This window comes from Lynx canadensis, chromosome F1 (assembly GCF_007474595.2).
Source record: "Lynx canadensis isolate LIC74 chromosome F1, mLynCan4.pri.v2, whole genome shotgun sequence".
Classification (NCBI taxonomy): domain Eukaryota; kingdom Metazoa; phylum Chordata; class Mammalia; order Carnivora; family Felidae; genus Lynx; species Lynx canadensis.
The window spans coordinates 9,141,096-9,159,950 of NC_044319.2; the positions used below are offsets into that span (position 1 = coordinate 9,141,096).

The window sequence follows — 18,855 nt, forward strand, 5'->3', positions numbered from 1 at the left end:
TGGTGGTCATGGCTGAAGAGAACAGAGGCCTATAAGATTGAGGGAGGACAAACAGAAGAGCTGAACGTATTCATCATGTTACATTCCTTGAGGGGGTATACCTGGCTAATCATTCCATTATAATTCTTTAGACTCATTTAGGTTATAATATATACATACATATTCATAAAATCATATTCTTATTTGTGTCATATGTATATAACACATAAATGCTTTCCACATACACAGTTGATCCTCATTATTCATGAATTCTGTATTTGTGAATTTGCCTACTCACTAAAATTGATTTCAATTCCTAAATCAACATTTGTAGTACTTCGATAGTTATCTAAGGACATATGCATAACAGTGAACAGTTTGAGTCACCTGACACATACATTCCCAGCAAAGGTGGAACAAGGCCAGGCTCTGGCTTATATCAGCTCTCCTATTACAAATATGTGTCCTTTTCTTAGTCTATCATGACACATTTTTTTGCATTTTTGTGGGGTTTTTTTGGAGGCAATTTATCTTTTTTAAATGGCCATCAAATATAGTGCTGCGGTGCTGTCTACTGCTCGCCCCTAAGCACAAAGAGGCTGTGCTATCCCTTAGAGAAAGTACTTGTGTTAGATACGCTTGGTTCAGGCACAATTCATGGTGCTGCTGGCTGTTGGTTCAGTATTAATGACTCAACAATGTATATTAAATAAGGTGTCTTCAAACATGAAAACACATAAACTTATTAAAAATAAAGCCCATTAAAAAAAAAAAAAAAAACATGAACACACACAAACAAGGTTGTATACTGACTGATTGATGAAAACGAGACCAATGTAACCAGAGCCTTGATGCAAGTGAACCTTGTATTTGCTTTTAGGAGCAATGGTTCAGTGTTAATTAATTCAGTGTTGATGGCAACTTTATAGAACATACTTAATAGAAAATAATAATAAAATGTATTTTTGTGTTATATAAAAATGAATATAAAACACATACAAAATTATAATTTATATGTATGCATGTATATATGTTTGTTATATATAAAATAAGTATAAAATATACATAAGTATAAAATATTTTATAAAAATGAACAAGCAAGGGACAAAAGCAACATGTAGAGGTTGTAACCACTAATTATATATAATATACAAGTTTATATGCTTATTTATGTACATACATACACATATGTATGTACAAATTACCTCTGAAAGGACAGAAATGAAACACAACATTGGTTAAAATAGAGGAAAGTACTAGTAAGAAGACTGACATTTCATGATATACCTACATTTTATACTACACGCATGCAATATTACAAATTGCTTCTTCTACTTATTCACTAAAAAATGAACAATGAAGCCAAAGTCCCATGACAATGACAGGGAATACGGGAGGGGCAGAGGACCTGAGGAACTTGACTGAATTGATAAAGTCATCCCTTTATTCATTCATGTATGAAATAAACATTTATTTGAAGTCTGCTATGTACTGAGTGCAGAGGATACAACATGGAACACAATATGGAGATGTTTAGATGAGGCATCAGTGGGAGCATCCAACTAGAAATACGCAGGAGGCAGTTGTTAGCAAATCTCATATGGAATCAATTCCCACCACTCCTCAGCGGCTCTTTGATCATTTCTCCTCCACAGCAACAGAATGGATGACTGCGGCTGGTGGAAATCTAACCCTCAGAAAGAAGAGGTGATATAGACTATTCTCCTTTACAGAGAATCATTTCAAATTCATGCTTCTTCCATGTTAAGAGTGACAGGAGGGGTACAAGGAATAATCACTGATCAACAGGGGAAGGAGCTTTGTCTATCTGGTACAAAGCACTGCATGCATATTGCATGAATGCAGAAGTATTCTCACTTTCCAGTTCTGATACTGTGACTTTTGAGTTTAACTGCATATCCTACATATGATTTCTTCTGCATACGGTTTCCACCACCTGACATTACACAACTCACTTATCCACTACCTCTTGGAACCCCTAATGATATTTTTAATAATTTTTAAATTAAAATAAAATATAGCTAAAGCTTCTTATGGAAGGTATTGGTTCTAACGTGACTTTGCCATCTGTTGTGTGACTTTAGTCAAGTACTGAGTCCTCTGAGCCTTTGTTTTCTGATCAGAAAATGGGGATAATAGTGGCTTCTCAGACTGTCCTAAAGAATCATGAAACTAAATCACATAGAGAATAAAAGGGCTTCAGTTAGTTCTTTAGCACAACAAAATTGGTATTAAGGCTTAATATTACCATTATTATATGAATAATAAGTAACATTGTGTGCTTAAAAGACAATAGTTTGTTTTCAATTGTAAATGGTCAATGAAAGACTTCGGACATTAGATATATTTTACACTTTTATCATCACTTAAAAAAAAATTCTCAGTATATTTTCGGAAAAAGAAATAAAAACACCACCAAATATACTCGCCCTGAATATGGAACGCTGCTTATAGGGCACCATGGGTACCATTTCCAGTAGAAGATACTTCTGGCAGACTTCCCAGTCTTTGGGACAGTTAATGCAACTGCTTTCACCATTTCTTCATTCTCAATCATAGAATTACCAAAACTAAAGATTGTATATTGAGAGTAGAAGCTTCAACACCCTTGTAATTATAAGTATGTCATTACAAATTTATGCACCTTCACCTTCGTTCTATTCCTTCATTTCAGCCTCAACTTACTATGCTTCATTCAAGGAAGAAATGTTTGGGAAGAGAGGGGGTGGAGGTATGGAGAGTTAGGCTAATAAAAATCTCATCAGCCATTTCTGATTTATAAAATCAAAATAAGGACTTGACTTCATATAATAGCATGGAGAGAAATGACCTTTAATTTGCCATTCACCCCCCATAAAAACAGTTGAGGTTGGGTTTGAAAATTAACATTTATCAAAATGTGCCAAATGAGTAAAAAGGCTGTGAAGGCCAACAACATAGAACTAGGCTCCTATTTCTTTCCCAGCAACCTCCCCATGTACAGATACCTATAAAGGCAATCCTCTATATCTATGCATATGGTTTTCATATGCACACTTAGTCCATAACACAACTTGGATTCAAACAGAAAGAAGAAAAATAAAAAGGAAGAAGTGTACTGAGTGCTGAGAGAAATATTAGCTTAGCATGAGCTTCCCTAGTGATCTTATTTATCTCTTCTTTCTTTCCTCTTGCTTTCTGCTACTTAAAAAAGAAGAGGCACAAAAGAAAATTAAACAAAAACTACAGATAAATGCTAGATAAGTGTCTGGTGATTACTAATTAGTTTTCTTCATAATACATCCAGAAAATAAAATCATCACATATGTTGACATAAATTAAAGATAAGCTAAATTTCAGTAACTTTGATTAAACAGTTGTCTAACACTTATGCCAGTTACAGTATCCAACATAACTTTAAAAATTGTTGCAGAGTTGTGTCCTTCTACTTCCTCACTTCTCTTGAATGTTAAAAGCTCATAAAACTGGTTTCATCTACGCTGATCCAAGAAAAATGTTCCATCACTCCCTCCTTTCTGAAACTCTTCCTAACTCTGGCTTCCATCACAACAGCCTCTCTTCATTTTCTTTCTACCTAACTCACCACTAACTGTTGGGGCTTCCTCTGTCCATCCTATAAATGCACCCTCCTAAAGAATTCTATCCCTGAGTCTATTTTTTTTATCTTTCTAGGTGATCACATCCACCAAATAATCACCGTGTTTATGATGTCCAATCCTTCATCTGTGTTCTCTGCCATGTCCAAGGTAGATATCCACCAGTTTGATGGGAACATTCACCTGTGTGCCCACTTAGGTCATGCTATCCATCCAAAGCTTTTCCTATATTTCTATTCTCTATCCTGATTAACACCACCACTCCCCACCACACAAACCTGAAATCTGGACCCAATGCATCACCTCCATATTTATTTGGTCACCAAGTAATTTCTCATCTATGCTGTTGTTATCCCGTAAATATGTCCTCTCTTCAGGACCATTATTACGTCCCTAGAACAGGGCCTCCTCATTTCTCTAACAATTTGCCATAACAATTTTACAAGCAATTTCCTTCTTAAAGTCTGGTCTGTCTCTCTTGAGTCCTTCCCAGATTCTGCCAGTATAAACTTTTTTAAGTCTTTAAACCTCTGCTCCCCAAGGATTCAGGATGAAGCCCAAGTTCCTCAGCCAGGTTTGTAGATGTGGTGGTGGGAAGGTGCGGGAGCTTCTGTATAAAAGCATCTGTTTTCTCACCACAGGATAAGATGAGGTTATCATCAGAGTCATGAGGAAGCAAAACAGAAAGACTGTGGAGGCTTGAGAGAACAGAGGAGCAAAACTCAGGAACTGAGAAAACGACGTTTACAAGGAAAATCTTATAGAAGTGCTCAACAGAAATGAGTTCCAACAGCAGGTCTGCGGTCATGATTTTAGATGATACCAGTTGGTGCTGTTGTAAGTACCCTCCCACCCTCAAACAAAACAAAAACAAAAACAAAAAGTTGAGCTACTCTAGTGCAAATATGGAGACTGAAAAGAGATGGGCTTGATGAGGGCTGTTGGGTTTTGTCAGGTGAGCAAGACAGTGGGTACAACAGGTAGGGACTGTTCTAGATATAGGAATAGCAAGAAGCCAAACAAGACTGCTCTCTTAATGGAGCTTACTTTGTTGAGGGACAAATAAATAATACAACTGCAGAAAGCAGTAAGTATTACAAACAATATAATGTTGGGTGGAGTTCAGAACATTATTTGAGAACATTATTTAATTAGTGCTAACATTATTAATTGAGAGCGTCAACTCTCCAAAATATGGTACTTTGCTGGCACCATTACAAACAATGAATGCCTTGCAGAGGCAGGACTCAATTCTTTAAATCTGCCTCTTTTAAAGCAGGGGTGAGGACATTCCCAAAGAAGAGGTGTTTAAGCAGAGTCCATAAAATATTGGCTTGAGAAAAATTAGGAAGATAGGGAGTAACAAAGCGGGTGAATCAGTGGAACATAGGGCTAGTTAAAATCCAAAGACTGTTAGTGTGTGTTCAATAGACCACACAATAGCTGAATTATGAGGATAAGAGATGTTTCTATTACGTTGTGGGAACTAATGCAATAAAAATGTTTGACCAGTATTGGGCATAGTCTCTTGAACTGTTGGGAGAGAGATTTTAGGCTTTGAAATGTGGCACATTTAAAAAGACCTTCACAGGGGCGCCTGGGTGGCTCAGTCGGTTGGGCGTCCGACTTCAGCTCAGGTCATGATCTCACGGTCTGTGAGTTCGAGCCCCGCGTCGGGCTCTGTGCTGACAGCTCAGAGCCTGGAGCCTGCTTCAGGTTCTGTGTCTCCCTCTCTCTCTGACCCTCCCCCGTTCATGCTCTGTCTCTCTCTGTCTCAAAAATAAATAAACATTAAAAAAAATTTTTTTTAAATAAAAAGACCTTGACAGGATTAAAAAAAAAAAGACTTTGATAGGATATATAAAAAGATTAAAAAACCTATGTAAGTTAATATGAGCACAGAGGTAAATGTAAGAAAACTATTTTATTATTGAGGACGGCCTAATTATAAGCAAATGTTTGGCATATATTTTTATACCAAGGTGCAATGCATTTTTCAGTGTATAAGCTTAATTACAGAATTTTGTCATGATAACAAGAGGGAATATGGGACAAAAAAAATAGCTACATTCTAAAAAAATTACCTTAAGGGAAACATTTTGAATCCATTGTTTTCATTATGTGTCATTGAATATAGGCTAATAGGCACTCATGTTTACTCTTTTTATTTTTATTTTTCATTATGAAATTTATTGTCAAATTGGTTTCCATACAACATCCAGTGGTCATCCCAACAGGTGCCCTCAATACCCATCACCCACCCACCCCTCCCTCCCACCCCCCATAAACCCTCAGTTTGTTCTCAGTTTTTTGGAGTCTCTTAGGCACTCATGTTTAAAGCTGAACTTTTTTCTCCCACGTTTTGACATATTTGATCTACATAAGATGTTCCAAAGAATTTGCTATTGTCATTAACTGCCTTCTGGATAATGTATAACGTAAGATCTACTAAGACATATACATTTTCTTATTCACTGCTATTAAATGTCTAGGTGGATGGAGGTACTCAAAAAATTTTTTCAATGACATGTAATCATACAGCATTTGAACAGGACCAGAGATGAAATTAAAAGGTAACTGAAAGTAGATGGAAGAAGAGCAATGAAGAAAGACTCATTCTTTCGTTACTGAGTTAATGAATTCAGGACTCATTTCTTCATATAAGCAAAAAGAATACCTCATCCTTTACCCTTATATTTCTCTCAAATGACATGTTCTTGATCTAAATACCCCACCTAATGAAGAAAAGAAGACTCATTTTTATTCATCATTAAGAAAGTACTGAGCTTACAGCGTCCTCTAATATGTAACTACAGGACTCTGATTTTGTCCCAAGGACTATTTAGGAATTGTTGAGATTTTCCACCCTAAGACATGAGGACCTGAGAATTTAGAAATGACAATCACTTTGATTTATGAATCTGACCAAAGTTCTGTTTCAATCTTCATGATGATCTTGAGTGATTAAATAGTACTTTCCCGTCTAAAAAATAAAAGCTGTGTTTAACATTTAATCCAATTCCAATGTGACTGATTCATTGTAAATCATCATTAATGACACTTGAACAACCTATAAAAACTGTAGCCTAATAAACAGAGGATGGAGCCAGTCTTCAGAGTGGTACTTAGCCTCAGTCTCAAGCCATGTCAGCCTCTAGGAGAATTCCTGACAGTAAGAACATTCCCAGAGCATGGCATGACACAAATCTGATCTTCACATTCCAAAGCAGAAATGTTTTGAGTAGCAAATGCTTTGCTATAATTGTAAATTCCAATAATTTTAAAATGGTAAGACTTTTTAAATAGTTTTTTCTTAATTTTTCTTATATTTCTTAATATAATTTCTTTTTTTGTTGTTTCTTTAATATCTTCTGAAATTTTCTGTCCTTGTTTATGTCACAGGAAGAGTCAAAAGATAATATTTATTATATTTTAAGCTTTCTGGGAAAAAGGTGTTAAATATCTAGAGGTATTTATATATCCTATAAAAGTAGAATATAATGTTTTGAAGATCTGGAAAACATCAATATACTTTGGGTTTTTTTTATTCAGTATTTTCAAAAACTAAATAAATACAAAGTTGAGCTGAAGTCACAAGCATAGTTAAAACTTAGAAGAATATCTCATTTTCTATCACAAAGGGCATAAAATTTTAATATCTTGATAAATAGTTACTATTTTAACATCGGATATTTACTGTCATTAAAAAACAAAAATAATGAGCATTATCCATAATAGTATGTTTACCAAATTGCTCATCTGTCAGAGCTGTGTGACTCATGATTAAACATAATTTGTTTTTCTCTGATGTCAAAATAATCCGCTTTAAACCAATGCATATTTTTTTTAAATGCCATCTACCTACCTTTCTGCTGAAAAAGGAGGGAAATACAACATGTGTCTTTAGAATTTACCTTGAATAATAAATTGTTCCATGTTTTCTTTGAAAGGCTGGATGTGCTCTTTTGAGGATACCTGGTATACTTTCCCCGCCTCAACTTCACAGGCTGAAATTAGAGAGAGACATTGTTTAGAATGTCACAGTGTTGCTGGAACAGTAATATATATATATATATATATATATATATATATATATATATATATATTTTTTTTTTTTTTTTTTTTTTTTTTTAAGAGAGAGACAGAGAGAGAGCACAAGTAGTAAAGGGAGAGAATCTTAAGCAGGTCCCATGCCCAGGACAGAGTCTGACACGGGGCTCGATCTCACAACCAAGAAACCATGACCTGAGCTGAAATCGAGAGTCAGACTCTTAACCAAGCGATCCACCCAGGTGCTCCATCAACTTTTAAAAAAATTTTTTTTTCAACGTTTATTTATTTTTGGGACAGAGAGAGACAGAGCATGAACGGGGGAGGGGCAGAGAGAGAGAGGGAGACACAGAATCGGAAACAGGCTCCAGGCTCCGAGCCATCAGCCCAGAGCCCGACGCGGGGCTCGAACTCACGGACCGCGAGATCGTGACCTGGCTGAAGTCGGACGCTTAACCGACTGCGCCACCCAGGCGCCCCGCTCCATCAACTTTTAAAACATACTGGCTGATGTTAAAAACCTCTGATAACCCCACTCATTGATACATGTTCTACACATATTTTGGAAACATCCAAATACTGACATAGGAAGCCTATGATCTCAGCTTCACTTTGGGTTGTTGTACAACGAGGTTCTTAAGAATCCAAGTTTGGTCACTGCCAAACGGTGCAAACGTAGGAAGCTCCTTTAAGCTCCAAGCCTCAATCTCGTTTGTAGAATGGTGATAGCACTGGCCTCTCTCTCTCAGGGCTGTCATGAGGACCAAATCAGTTAACAGATATAAAGTGTTCAAATAGTGTCTGGCAGACCATAAAGCAGTATGTCAGTATTTGCTACCATGCTCAATATTATCAACTGACTTCTAATACAAGTTTCTCCCAAACTGAAATCCATATTTCTGAAAAATGACAGATAGCAATTTTGGTGCTCATGTTAGCATGGAAATCAATAATTAAAGAGCATCTATTACGTGGCAGATACTTATTACCTATCATTTAATTTAATCTCTAGAATAAATTAATGAAAGTGGGGGCGCCTGGGTGGCGCAGTCGGTTAAGCGTCCGACTTCAGCCAGGTCACAATCTCGCGGTCCGGGAGTTCGAGCCCCGCGTCGGGCTCTGGGCTGATGGCTCGGAGCCTGGAGCCTGTTTCCGGTTCTGTGTCTCCCTCTCTCTCTGCCCCTCCCCCGTTCATGCTCTGTCTCTCTCTGTCCCAAAAAAATAAATAAACGTTGAAAAAAAAAATTAAAAAAAAATAAATTAATAAAAGTGGAATTTACCCCATTTTGTAGCTGAGGAAAGTTAGGCTCAAAGATGGCACTTATTTGTTGAAAGGCCCACAGGTAATACGTAGCAGGTCCATAAATGAAATCCTGATCTGACTCAAGTGTTTCTTTTCTTTGTCTGCCCATGCCATCATAAATGCCTTAGCAGGCTATAGATCCCACAAGGGTTAATTAAGAATTATTTCTAAGACATTTTCTGAAGAAATTCCTGCCATTTTGGTGATAGAATAAATTCAAAATTAAAAAGCACATATTTGAAAGACAAAACTTAGGACATACAAATATCTGAATCAGGAAAACATACTTCTCACTACAATTCTTAAGGTAAGATTGCCAATAAATTTCTCAAGGAGACTTTGAAATTTCACTCTTTAAAATATTTTTCTCTTATTAAAACATCGTTTCCTTTCCCCTCCAGGTTATTAGTTTATCTAAGCAGAATACAGGGGGGCTATATTGTTAGCCCCATTTCTCCCCCTCAAGCATAAAAGACAATTATATCTAGTAGAATTTAAGACCAGTTAGACATACGCTGGGTTCTCTCTGCCCACCTTCCCCAGGACTCCTCACCCTCTGTGGGAACAGGCTCTTGTAAGCTCGTGCCTGTCTAATCTACATCTCTAGCTCCGTATCTTGTACCTTCAGATTTGCACATTAAGCTTCCACACATATCAGTGTTTTCAAATAGAACTCATCACCGCCTTCTCTAGACTTGCTACCTCCCTTATTTTATTCTCCTGTTGGTGGTACCACCATCTGACCTAAATAACTCATACCAAAGCAGGAGAGTTATCCTTGACTCACTCTCCTTGTCTCCACATTCTATTTGTTTACCTCCTAGATACTTCTTATGTCTGCCTATCCTCTCCATGCCTGCTTTATGCTGGTACAAAAGCCTGCGTCATTCTTCACTGAGCTACTAGAAAGCATCTTAACTGGGCTTCCCACCACCAATCTTTTACAGATCCGTGCTCCTTCTCATAGCTTAAGAAGAATGGATAAAGAAGAGGCAGTGGAATATGACTCAGCCATCAAAAGAATGAAATCTTGCCATTTGTGAAAACATGGGTTGGCCTGGATGGTATTATGCTAAGTGAAAGAATACGAAGACAAATACCATATGATTTTACTTACACATGGAATTAAAAAAAAATGAACAACAACAAAAAGACTCTTAAATAAATACAGAGAACAAACAGATGGTTACCAGAGGAAAGGTGGGTGGGGCGATAGGTGAAGGGGATTAAGAGGTACAATCTTCCAGTCATAAAATAAGTAAGGCAAAGGGATATAGTGAACAGCATTGGAAATATAGTCACTAATATTGTCATAACATTGTGTGGTGACAGATGGTAACTACATTTCTGTGGTGAGCACTGAGTAATGTATAGAATTGTTAAATCACTATGCTGTTCACTTGAAACTAATATAACATTGCATATCAACTATACTTCAGCAATAAACAAAAAATAAAATAAAATAAATCATCCAGAAGAAACCTGACCAATTACCTGAAACTGTTCAATGACCTCTAACTTCATAATTACATCTTGAGTAAAGGAATGATTTAACACCCTACAATATGAAGTAGAGCAACTTGCCCAGCTTTCTACTAATCCACCTCTACTCCTGATATCTTTTGCAGACTCAGTGCACATTCTCATCTCCATACCCTTGCTCAAGTTGGTTACTCTAGTTAGAATGCTTTTCTCCTTTACCCCCTTTATCCTCTTATCTCATTCATCTCACCTATTCCCAATATTACTTCATGACTTAACCTTGATGTAGCTGCCCCTGAAAAGTATTTCCTCTTTCCACTTTCCTCAGTTCACTACATCCCCTGCTCTCCTCCACTCACTGTCCCACCTCCAGGAAGAACTGGGTGTCTATCCTCTGTGACCCCACAGCACCTCGTGCAGACAGAATTGAAGCTATTACTTACTGAATACTTTTTATGTGCCACACTTTACATTTGTTCTCCCATTCAATCCTCAAGAAGCCCTTTCAAACAGAAGAGTAATAAGCTTGCTTTATGTCAGAGAAATGAAATACAAAGAGACTGTCCAAATTTTCACAGTTCATATGTTGAGAAGGTAGGGCTCAATATCAGCTACCATTCCATATTCATGTTATTTGTAATCACATCTCTTCTGCTCCACTAGACCAAGCTAAGTGGTCTAAAGATAGGAAATCTTAAAGATAGGAAATCTAATTCTCATTTGTATTCCTAGTGCCTGATACAAGCAACAAATCATAGTTGGATGGGTTAATGGCTGGATAAATAGCTCCTGTTGCAGAAATAGTATTCCAGATGTTGGAATCTAGCAGATGGGAGACAGGGTTTAAATTCTAGTTCACTCATTCACTGAGGGAGCCTTAGCTTGGAGAAACCTAAGAAAATTATCATAGCTGCTTTTAAAGTATGGTCTCAGGAACAAAAGGGTATAAACTTCTATGTTGATTCTAAGGAAGAAGGAAGGTAAACCAGCAGAAGTTGAGGCGGGGCGGGGGGGTAGAGAGAGAGACTCTGGTTCTAAGTAAAAGGGTGGCTAATGTTTAGGGAAATCTCAGTGAAGTAACCAGCTGTCTGAGGTGATGAGCACTTCATCACTGGCACTCTTTATTCTTCAGAAAATAGTGGGCTACCTGTCAGAAATGTAGTAAAGGGGATGAGTCTAAGGAGAAGACATACGCAGTCAGCTTCCTTTGGAATGTATCACTCATGACAGCCCCATGAAGCCAGAAATTTTGTGTGTCTCTACATGCATAATAAAGACATAATGTCATAATTTCAAGTATTCTCTAAAAGTAACAAGTTGCATTATTTCAAAGGTATGAAGTAGAAATTTATCAGCCTTTCCTATCAGGCAGTGAATTATTTCTGGCAAAATGACACGAAGAGATGTTCTGAATGGTCTTCATCAATTTGTAATTGCTGATCAACCTACTCACACATGACACAGACATTGACTGACAGGAAAATGCCAGGACAAACACCCCTGTCCTCAGATGGCTTGACGTCCACTATACTATATAGTCTTTAACTAATTGTTTTTCAATTCCAACAATAAAAGTATAATACTAATAGCCTAGGGTCTAATAGATTAGGCCAAAATGAGAAAAGGATCCAGTCTTACACTTGGTCTGATTTTCAAAAGTTCAAAGTCTGAGGCAAGAAAGATTAATATTTTTACTATTAATGTCACAATTGTCTCAAAAAAATTTGCCATTTTTTTACTAGAAGATGAAAGCAATAACTGTCTTTTTCTTCATGATACTATACTATGTGTAGAGGTCCAGGGAATTATACAAATACCCCAACACTAGGAACTCGCAGAAGTTAATCTAATGGATCGGGTGACAATTTCCCTAGTTAGGCAAGCAGAGTTAGATCAAAGACTGAGCATAGCAAAGTCTTCTAAAATATGCCAAAATTTCTCTAGGTCTTCATTTTTACTTAGTAACTTTAAAACAACAGAATATACAACAGATAAGAAATACATAAAATACTTAAAATATATTTAAAAAGGAGGTTAAAGTTATATTTTAATTTCCACTTAATTTTATAAGTGCCCTTGGCACATTCATATGAACTTAATATTATGAATATAAATGTAAGCAAAACCTATTTTTCTATTTCTTCTCTTTTCCCCTTCACCTATAGATTTTCTTGTACGCAGTAAGAACTAAGTAGAATTTTAGATCTAGAAGCTCCATAGGGTCGTTTACAGGCAACCCTATCTCATTTCCAGTCCTCCTTCCAGGCAGCCATGATAAATGCTTGTCAAGTATCTCAGTGTTTCCAGTGATATCCATTCATTTCCCTACCAGGCAGCTTTTTCCCTGCAGATTTATTCTAATTATTAGAATTTTCAGCCAGATATTGTGCAGAAATCTCTCTGTACAGTATACTCCCTGTGGAATGATATATCTGGAGCTTGCTTTAAGATACTCCAGATGTATTCACATAATTACTTATATAGTTAAAAAATCAGTTAAAAGAAGTCCATCATAGATAGTCTGTCTTTAGTGAGTAACAGAAAATCTCCACTGTCTTTGAGGACAGAGGAGGACCCTCATCTTCTACCATCCTGCATTTACTCATTAACATTCCCTAGAAGGCAATACACATCCAACAATTCTCTGGGGAATGAATGGATAAATGAATCAGACCCTCCTGGAACAATGAACTTTTTTGTAATTTTTAAAGCGTCATATCTCTTCAAATTTCTCCACATATACTCTTAACTCTCAGAACCAATTGTTGAACCTCTACTCATCCATCCCAAATTTCAACTATCACCCCAAGAGAAGAGGATCATCTCCCCTGAACTTTGTATCTCCTTTCTCTATATATGTGTGAATGATAGAAGATAAAAGCAAAACTTTGGATAAGAGATCTGGATTCAAGTGTAGTTCTCCTAGAAGCTATTTGATCTTCAACTGGCTCCTTCAATTATCTGAGCCTCAACTGCCTCAACTGCCTCAACTAGAAATCGAGATGATGAAGATATTGAACTTGAGTGCTAAGCACTGAGCTGTTGAGACGCTTTCAAAAACCATAGCTATTAATGATATTATTTCATTGCATTTATTTGGTTACACATCTTTGTCTCTGGTTTACTTTTATTTTAAATTCACTGAAGTCAAGGACTATCTTATTCAACTCTGTGTGCCGAGTGTCTGAAATACTGAGGAAGCACTAAAAACTTGGTGAAAAAAGCACTTTTAATTATATTGATAATCATGACTTTCCTTAATCTGGATATTAAGCCTTCACCGGTGGCTCATTTGTAACACCACAAGTCTTATGCAAAGTGTACAAAAACCCAAATCCAAAGTTCCAAAGTTCTTTATTGTGATACACAACCTATACAATTATTTGTGGGTGGTTGGTACTTTACTTATTCATATTAAGAAGGAAGAGACTTTTGGATAACTATAAAAACAAAATGTCAAGTTCTAGAGTTTATAGATATCTTATATACATCTAATACATTCAATAACATATATGAATATGTTCAATGTGACAAAGAATAAGGAAATATCTTTATAAGACTGGATCTCATTTTTTTTTTCAACGTTTATTTATTTTTGGGACAGAGAGAGACAGAGCATGAACGGGGGAGGGGCAGAGGGAGAGGGAGACACAGAATCGGAAACAGGCTCCAGGCTTCGAGCCATCAGCCCAGAGCCCGACGCGGGGCTCGAACTCCCGGACCGCGAGATCGTGACCTGAGCCGAAGTCGGACGCTTAACCGACTGCGCCACCCAGGCGCCCCTGGATCTCATTCTTTTAACTGTAGGGCATCACGGTATAACATATGGTATAATATATCCTGGTTTATCATCTTCAAAATTGGTATGTGACTATGTAAACTTAAAAAAAAAAAAGTGCTATAATCTTACAGACTTGAAGAGTCATTTAAAAACATTATTAAAAACACAATAGAGTTCCTGGAAAATCTGCATTACAGTTAAATCCAAATAGTAAAAAAACATTTGTTAAAGGATGTTGAAATTGAGGAGGGCACCTGTTGGGATGAGCACTGGGTGTTGTATGGAAACCAATTTGACAATAAATTTCATATTTAAAAAAGCACAATAAATATTAAACGTGTCAAAATAAATAAATTAATAAAATTTAAAGTAATAAAATAAAGTAAAATGGCTTCCCTTGTAAAAAAAATAAAATAAATAAAATAAAATAAAAATACATTTTCCAGAGTTTTTCCTTTAATGATTAAATACACAAGACCTTCGCACACTTCTTCCATTAAAACAGATCATGCGTTACTTATAGTATGAGAAAAAAAGTGAAAAGGTATCTATGTAGTGAAGAATGATCTGTTTATTACCAGATCGCTGTGCCTCTTCTGAATTCCTGAACCACCAGCAAACTCACCAAAGGAAACGTCTTATAGAATTTTAATATTCAACAATAAAGCTCCATAAATAAATCCAATCATAAATCAAGCATAACCTTTTAAAATCAAACTTCTTTTGGAATATATTAATGATAAATGATGACATAATGTCATAATGACATTACTGAAGACTAGTTTCTACTAAAGAAAAATAAACTTGACTATTTCTAGCTATTCTCTTTTCCAAATCATATCATATTTCATAGGGACAATTTTTGATTTCTGAGAATGAACATTACTACTTGCTCAGAACTTTTCACAGAAAAATGAAGCAAATTATAGAAATTTGCAGGAATTCTGAGGATAACACTGAGTCTCTACAGGAACAAGCATACCAAGTTCTCCTATAACCTCTCCTCAGTTCACACTGATAAATCTCTCATAAAATGTTAAAGAGCAAGTTTACTTAAAATGGAATTAAAGATATACCAAAATTTGGCTGAAAGATATGTATACACAAGAATGGCAAGCTTTAACTCATAAATAGTGAAATAATGAGGCCAGAAACCCTAACAGACACTAGCATTCATGGATGAAAGTCTGCTGAGAAGATATTTACATACTCTCAAAGAGTCACCTCACGAATAATTTACTAATTATTAAAAAACAAACAACGTGAAAACCAAAAACGAAAAAAAAAAAACCTCAAATAACTTCATAGTGGAGGAACCGGTAGGTGCCACCTAAACACAATGACAGGAATGGCCAAAGTGACACATCATCATTAGCAGTAATGAGATAAGCTGACATCATGGGCCTGCAGAAACGGCACATATCACTTCTGCAGACAAAGCCAATGGAGGAGACATCTACAAAATAAGCAATCTTTAAATATGGTAAGGTCAAGAAAGACAAAGGAACTGCACTAAATAAAAGAAGTCTAAGTAGGGGCACCTGAGTGGCTCAGTGTGTTAGGCATCTGACTTTGGCTCAGGTCATGGTCTCACAGTTGGTGAGTTCGAGCCCCACATCAGGCTCTGTGCTGTCAGCTCAGAGCCTGGAGCCTGCTTCAGATTCTGTGTCTCCCTCTCTCTCTGCCCCTCTCCCACTCATGCTCTGTCTCTCAAAAATAAATAAAAATGTTTAATTTTTTTAATTAAAAAAAAAAGAAGCCTAAGGAGACATTAAAATTAAATGAAGTTTGTGAAGTAGGGATTGGGCAAAATAGCTATAAAAATACTTCTGAATATGGTCTGTAGATTATTATCATAACAGTATTTATCAATGTTGAATTTCCTGAATTTGACAATTATACTGTGTATACATAAAAGGACGCCCAGGTTCTTAGGTTATATACACTAAAATATTGACAGGTAGAGGAGCATTACTTGCTGGTGTATGGTCCAGAAAAATAAAACCATGCACACCCACATATGTATATACAAGCATGCATATATACATGTCTATATGTGGGGGACAGGAGGGAGGGAATGATAAAGCAAATGGGACAAGAAATAAACAACTGACGGTCTAAGGAAAGAATACACAGGAATTCCACATACTAGCGTGTGACTTGTCTGCAAGTTTGATTGATATCGAATAAAACTTATAAACAAACAACAACAAAGAATAACACGTCCCAGTTTACCTAACGTGGACTTTTAAGACTTCTAACCAAAGGACCTGGGGCTAGGGGGCTCCAATACAATTTCTTGTTTGGAATGTTAAGAACAGTCGAGTATGCTTCACAGATAGTGTAAAACTTGGTTTTCTTATACATCTGGCTTTAGTTTAAGAGTCTGAAGGCTCTACAGCTGCAGACACAAGTGTCTCTTTAGCTGATGGTTTGACTGGCACTTCAGGGTGACAGCAACACGCTGGTAATGGTTACCAGGCAGATTTTTAAAGATGACTTACAAGCTCTACTCTTCCAAATAAGTAAAAATATGCAACTTTCCTAAGATGGTTGTAAAAGGTTATTAATTCATAGTTTTAAACCATATTTAAGATGACAGATGCAGCAACTTACAATCAAATAATAAAAGCACCCTTACCACAAACTAACCTGCTTATAATATTTGACACATGGTTCCAGAAATCTTCAAACGTGTACATCTTTAACCGTAATGTTGTCAAGAATTAGCAAGTTGCTCAAATATTTTGGAATTTCTCAAATGAATTCTTTAACATTGAATACTACAAATAAAACATTATGTCTTGAGTATAAAAGTGATTTACCTAAAACTGAATGTATTATACAATGTATTCTAATATACTGCATATATGAACTTATTCTAAGCGAAGCCTCTGACATTTTCTAAGGATGCAGTAAAACCACAGGACTAGGTGACAATGTCTATTGAGGGCGTAAGTGACTGTCATAGAAGCTTATACATGATCTTGACATTACTGGCCAGGTGCCCAGCTTCATACTGGCTGCCCCCCCCCCCACCCCCCATTATTAGATGACTTGAGGTATAATTTCAGGCATCTATGACTGGCCTAGAAATCTCAGTCTCCTTGAGAGGCTCAGGAGTAGTTCTGTCACTATGGTTGCCAAAATTTTCCAATTCTGATGTGCGCTGATTCTGGAACTGGAGTGGGTAACTGATATGGCAGATGTTCACTGACATAAAGGAGTTTAGTAAATGTCCCCTGCAGTCAAGCTACAATGAGGAACATCCATCAACTGAAACAGATGCCACTAGGGTAGTTTTTTGCCACAGGAATGGTGTCTTCCTAGTGGGCTCCATTGTAGTACAGAAGAAGTGTATAATTTTAAAAATAAAGATAAAGCATACTGTCTCCACAGAGTAAAACTCTTAACAGGTGTGTCTGTTTTCAAGATATAAGCAATTTTTTCTAGTGCTTAAGAAGCCAAAATTCAAGACAGACCATCTCCAAGCAGAAATGTTTTCTAGCTTAGGCCTATGAACATAAAATTAGCACAAGATATTTAAAGCAAAGTAAAGTGTTGGGGCTCCAGTGTTTTGTCAGTTTGAGTTCCCTAAATTCACAGAATGAAAGGAAGAAGAGGTATGTAAATAACCATAAAAAAAGAAGAGAAATATATAAGCAGTGGGAGAGGAGAACAGTCAGAAGAAACCCTGAGAAAATTATGAAGTATTCGAAATGTAGAGTGAGTTATTAAAATACTTAAGGATGCAGAAGCTAGTCTCTCATTCACAGGAACAGTAAGTATTAGAAAGAAATGGAATGAAATCAATGACTTATTAGGGAATTTATAGGTTTTAAGTTTGGGGAAATGTTAAAGTCTACTAACCATATCTAAAAACAAAGAGAGAGAGAGAGAGAGAGAGAGAGATGGAGAGAGAGCACTAATTCCATCTTAAGTGTTTTAAACTATTTTAGGAACTCAAAACAATTTATCAATACAGTTTTGGTCATCTCTAACATTTCCCAGTGATTAAGAGAGAAATTTTCTGGAAAATTACACTTAGGACTCTTACCAAACTTATGGATTGAAAGCCAGTGTCTCCAGATATCCTTTAATGTTCTAGTAATGTAAATAGAGAAATTGAAAGTATTTTTATAAAACAGACAAGCAACACACAAGAACATGAACTCAGGCTTCAGAAGTAGGAGTAGATTCTAACTTCTTTTACTACCCATTACCTGAGAGACCTCAGACAAGTTCCTGAATCTTGCTAACCTTAGTTTTCTCATCTGCAACATGGAAATGGAAGCCATCACATGAGGCAGTTTAGTGCAAGGGTTAACGTATGTGAGGTGCACAGCACCTACAGTAGTGTTGCAATTTATATTAACTTATTATTCTGTTTTTACTTCTATTAATTAGAAAATTAATTAGAAACTTCTGTGAAGTTCCAAGTCAGAACACCGTACCAGAATTTCGGATGTTCTTAATAAATTATAGGGCTTATCAGGGGCCATGAGTTTCAAAAGACGCATGTACAAAGTCACACTTTGTGACACAGAATCAAAGAGCATACATATGTAGCACAAACAGGTGGCAGAGGTGTGTGGAGAATGACCCACAAATCGTAGGGATAACTGAGTTGACAAGCCAACTAT

At 36.5% G+C, this 18,855-nt stretch overlaps 1 protein-coding gene across 1 annotated transcript in view; it reads right to left on the bottom strand.

The window, feature by feature from the left end:
* Positions 1–18,855, bottom strand: part of FMN2 (formin 2) — a 391,745-nt gene that overhangs the window by 95,328 nt on the left and 277,562 nt on the right. Inside the window, exon 14 of the mRNA XM_030303011.1 lies at positions 7,511–7,603. Within this exon, the coding sequence (XP_030158871.1) occupies positions 7,511–7,603 (93 nt within the window). The remainder of the gene's footprint in view (positions 1–7,510; positions 7,604–18,855) is intronic.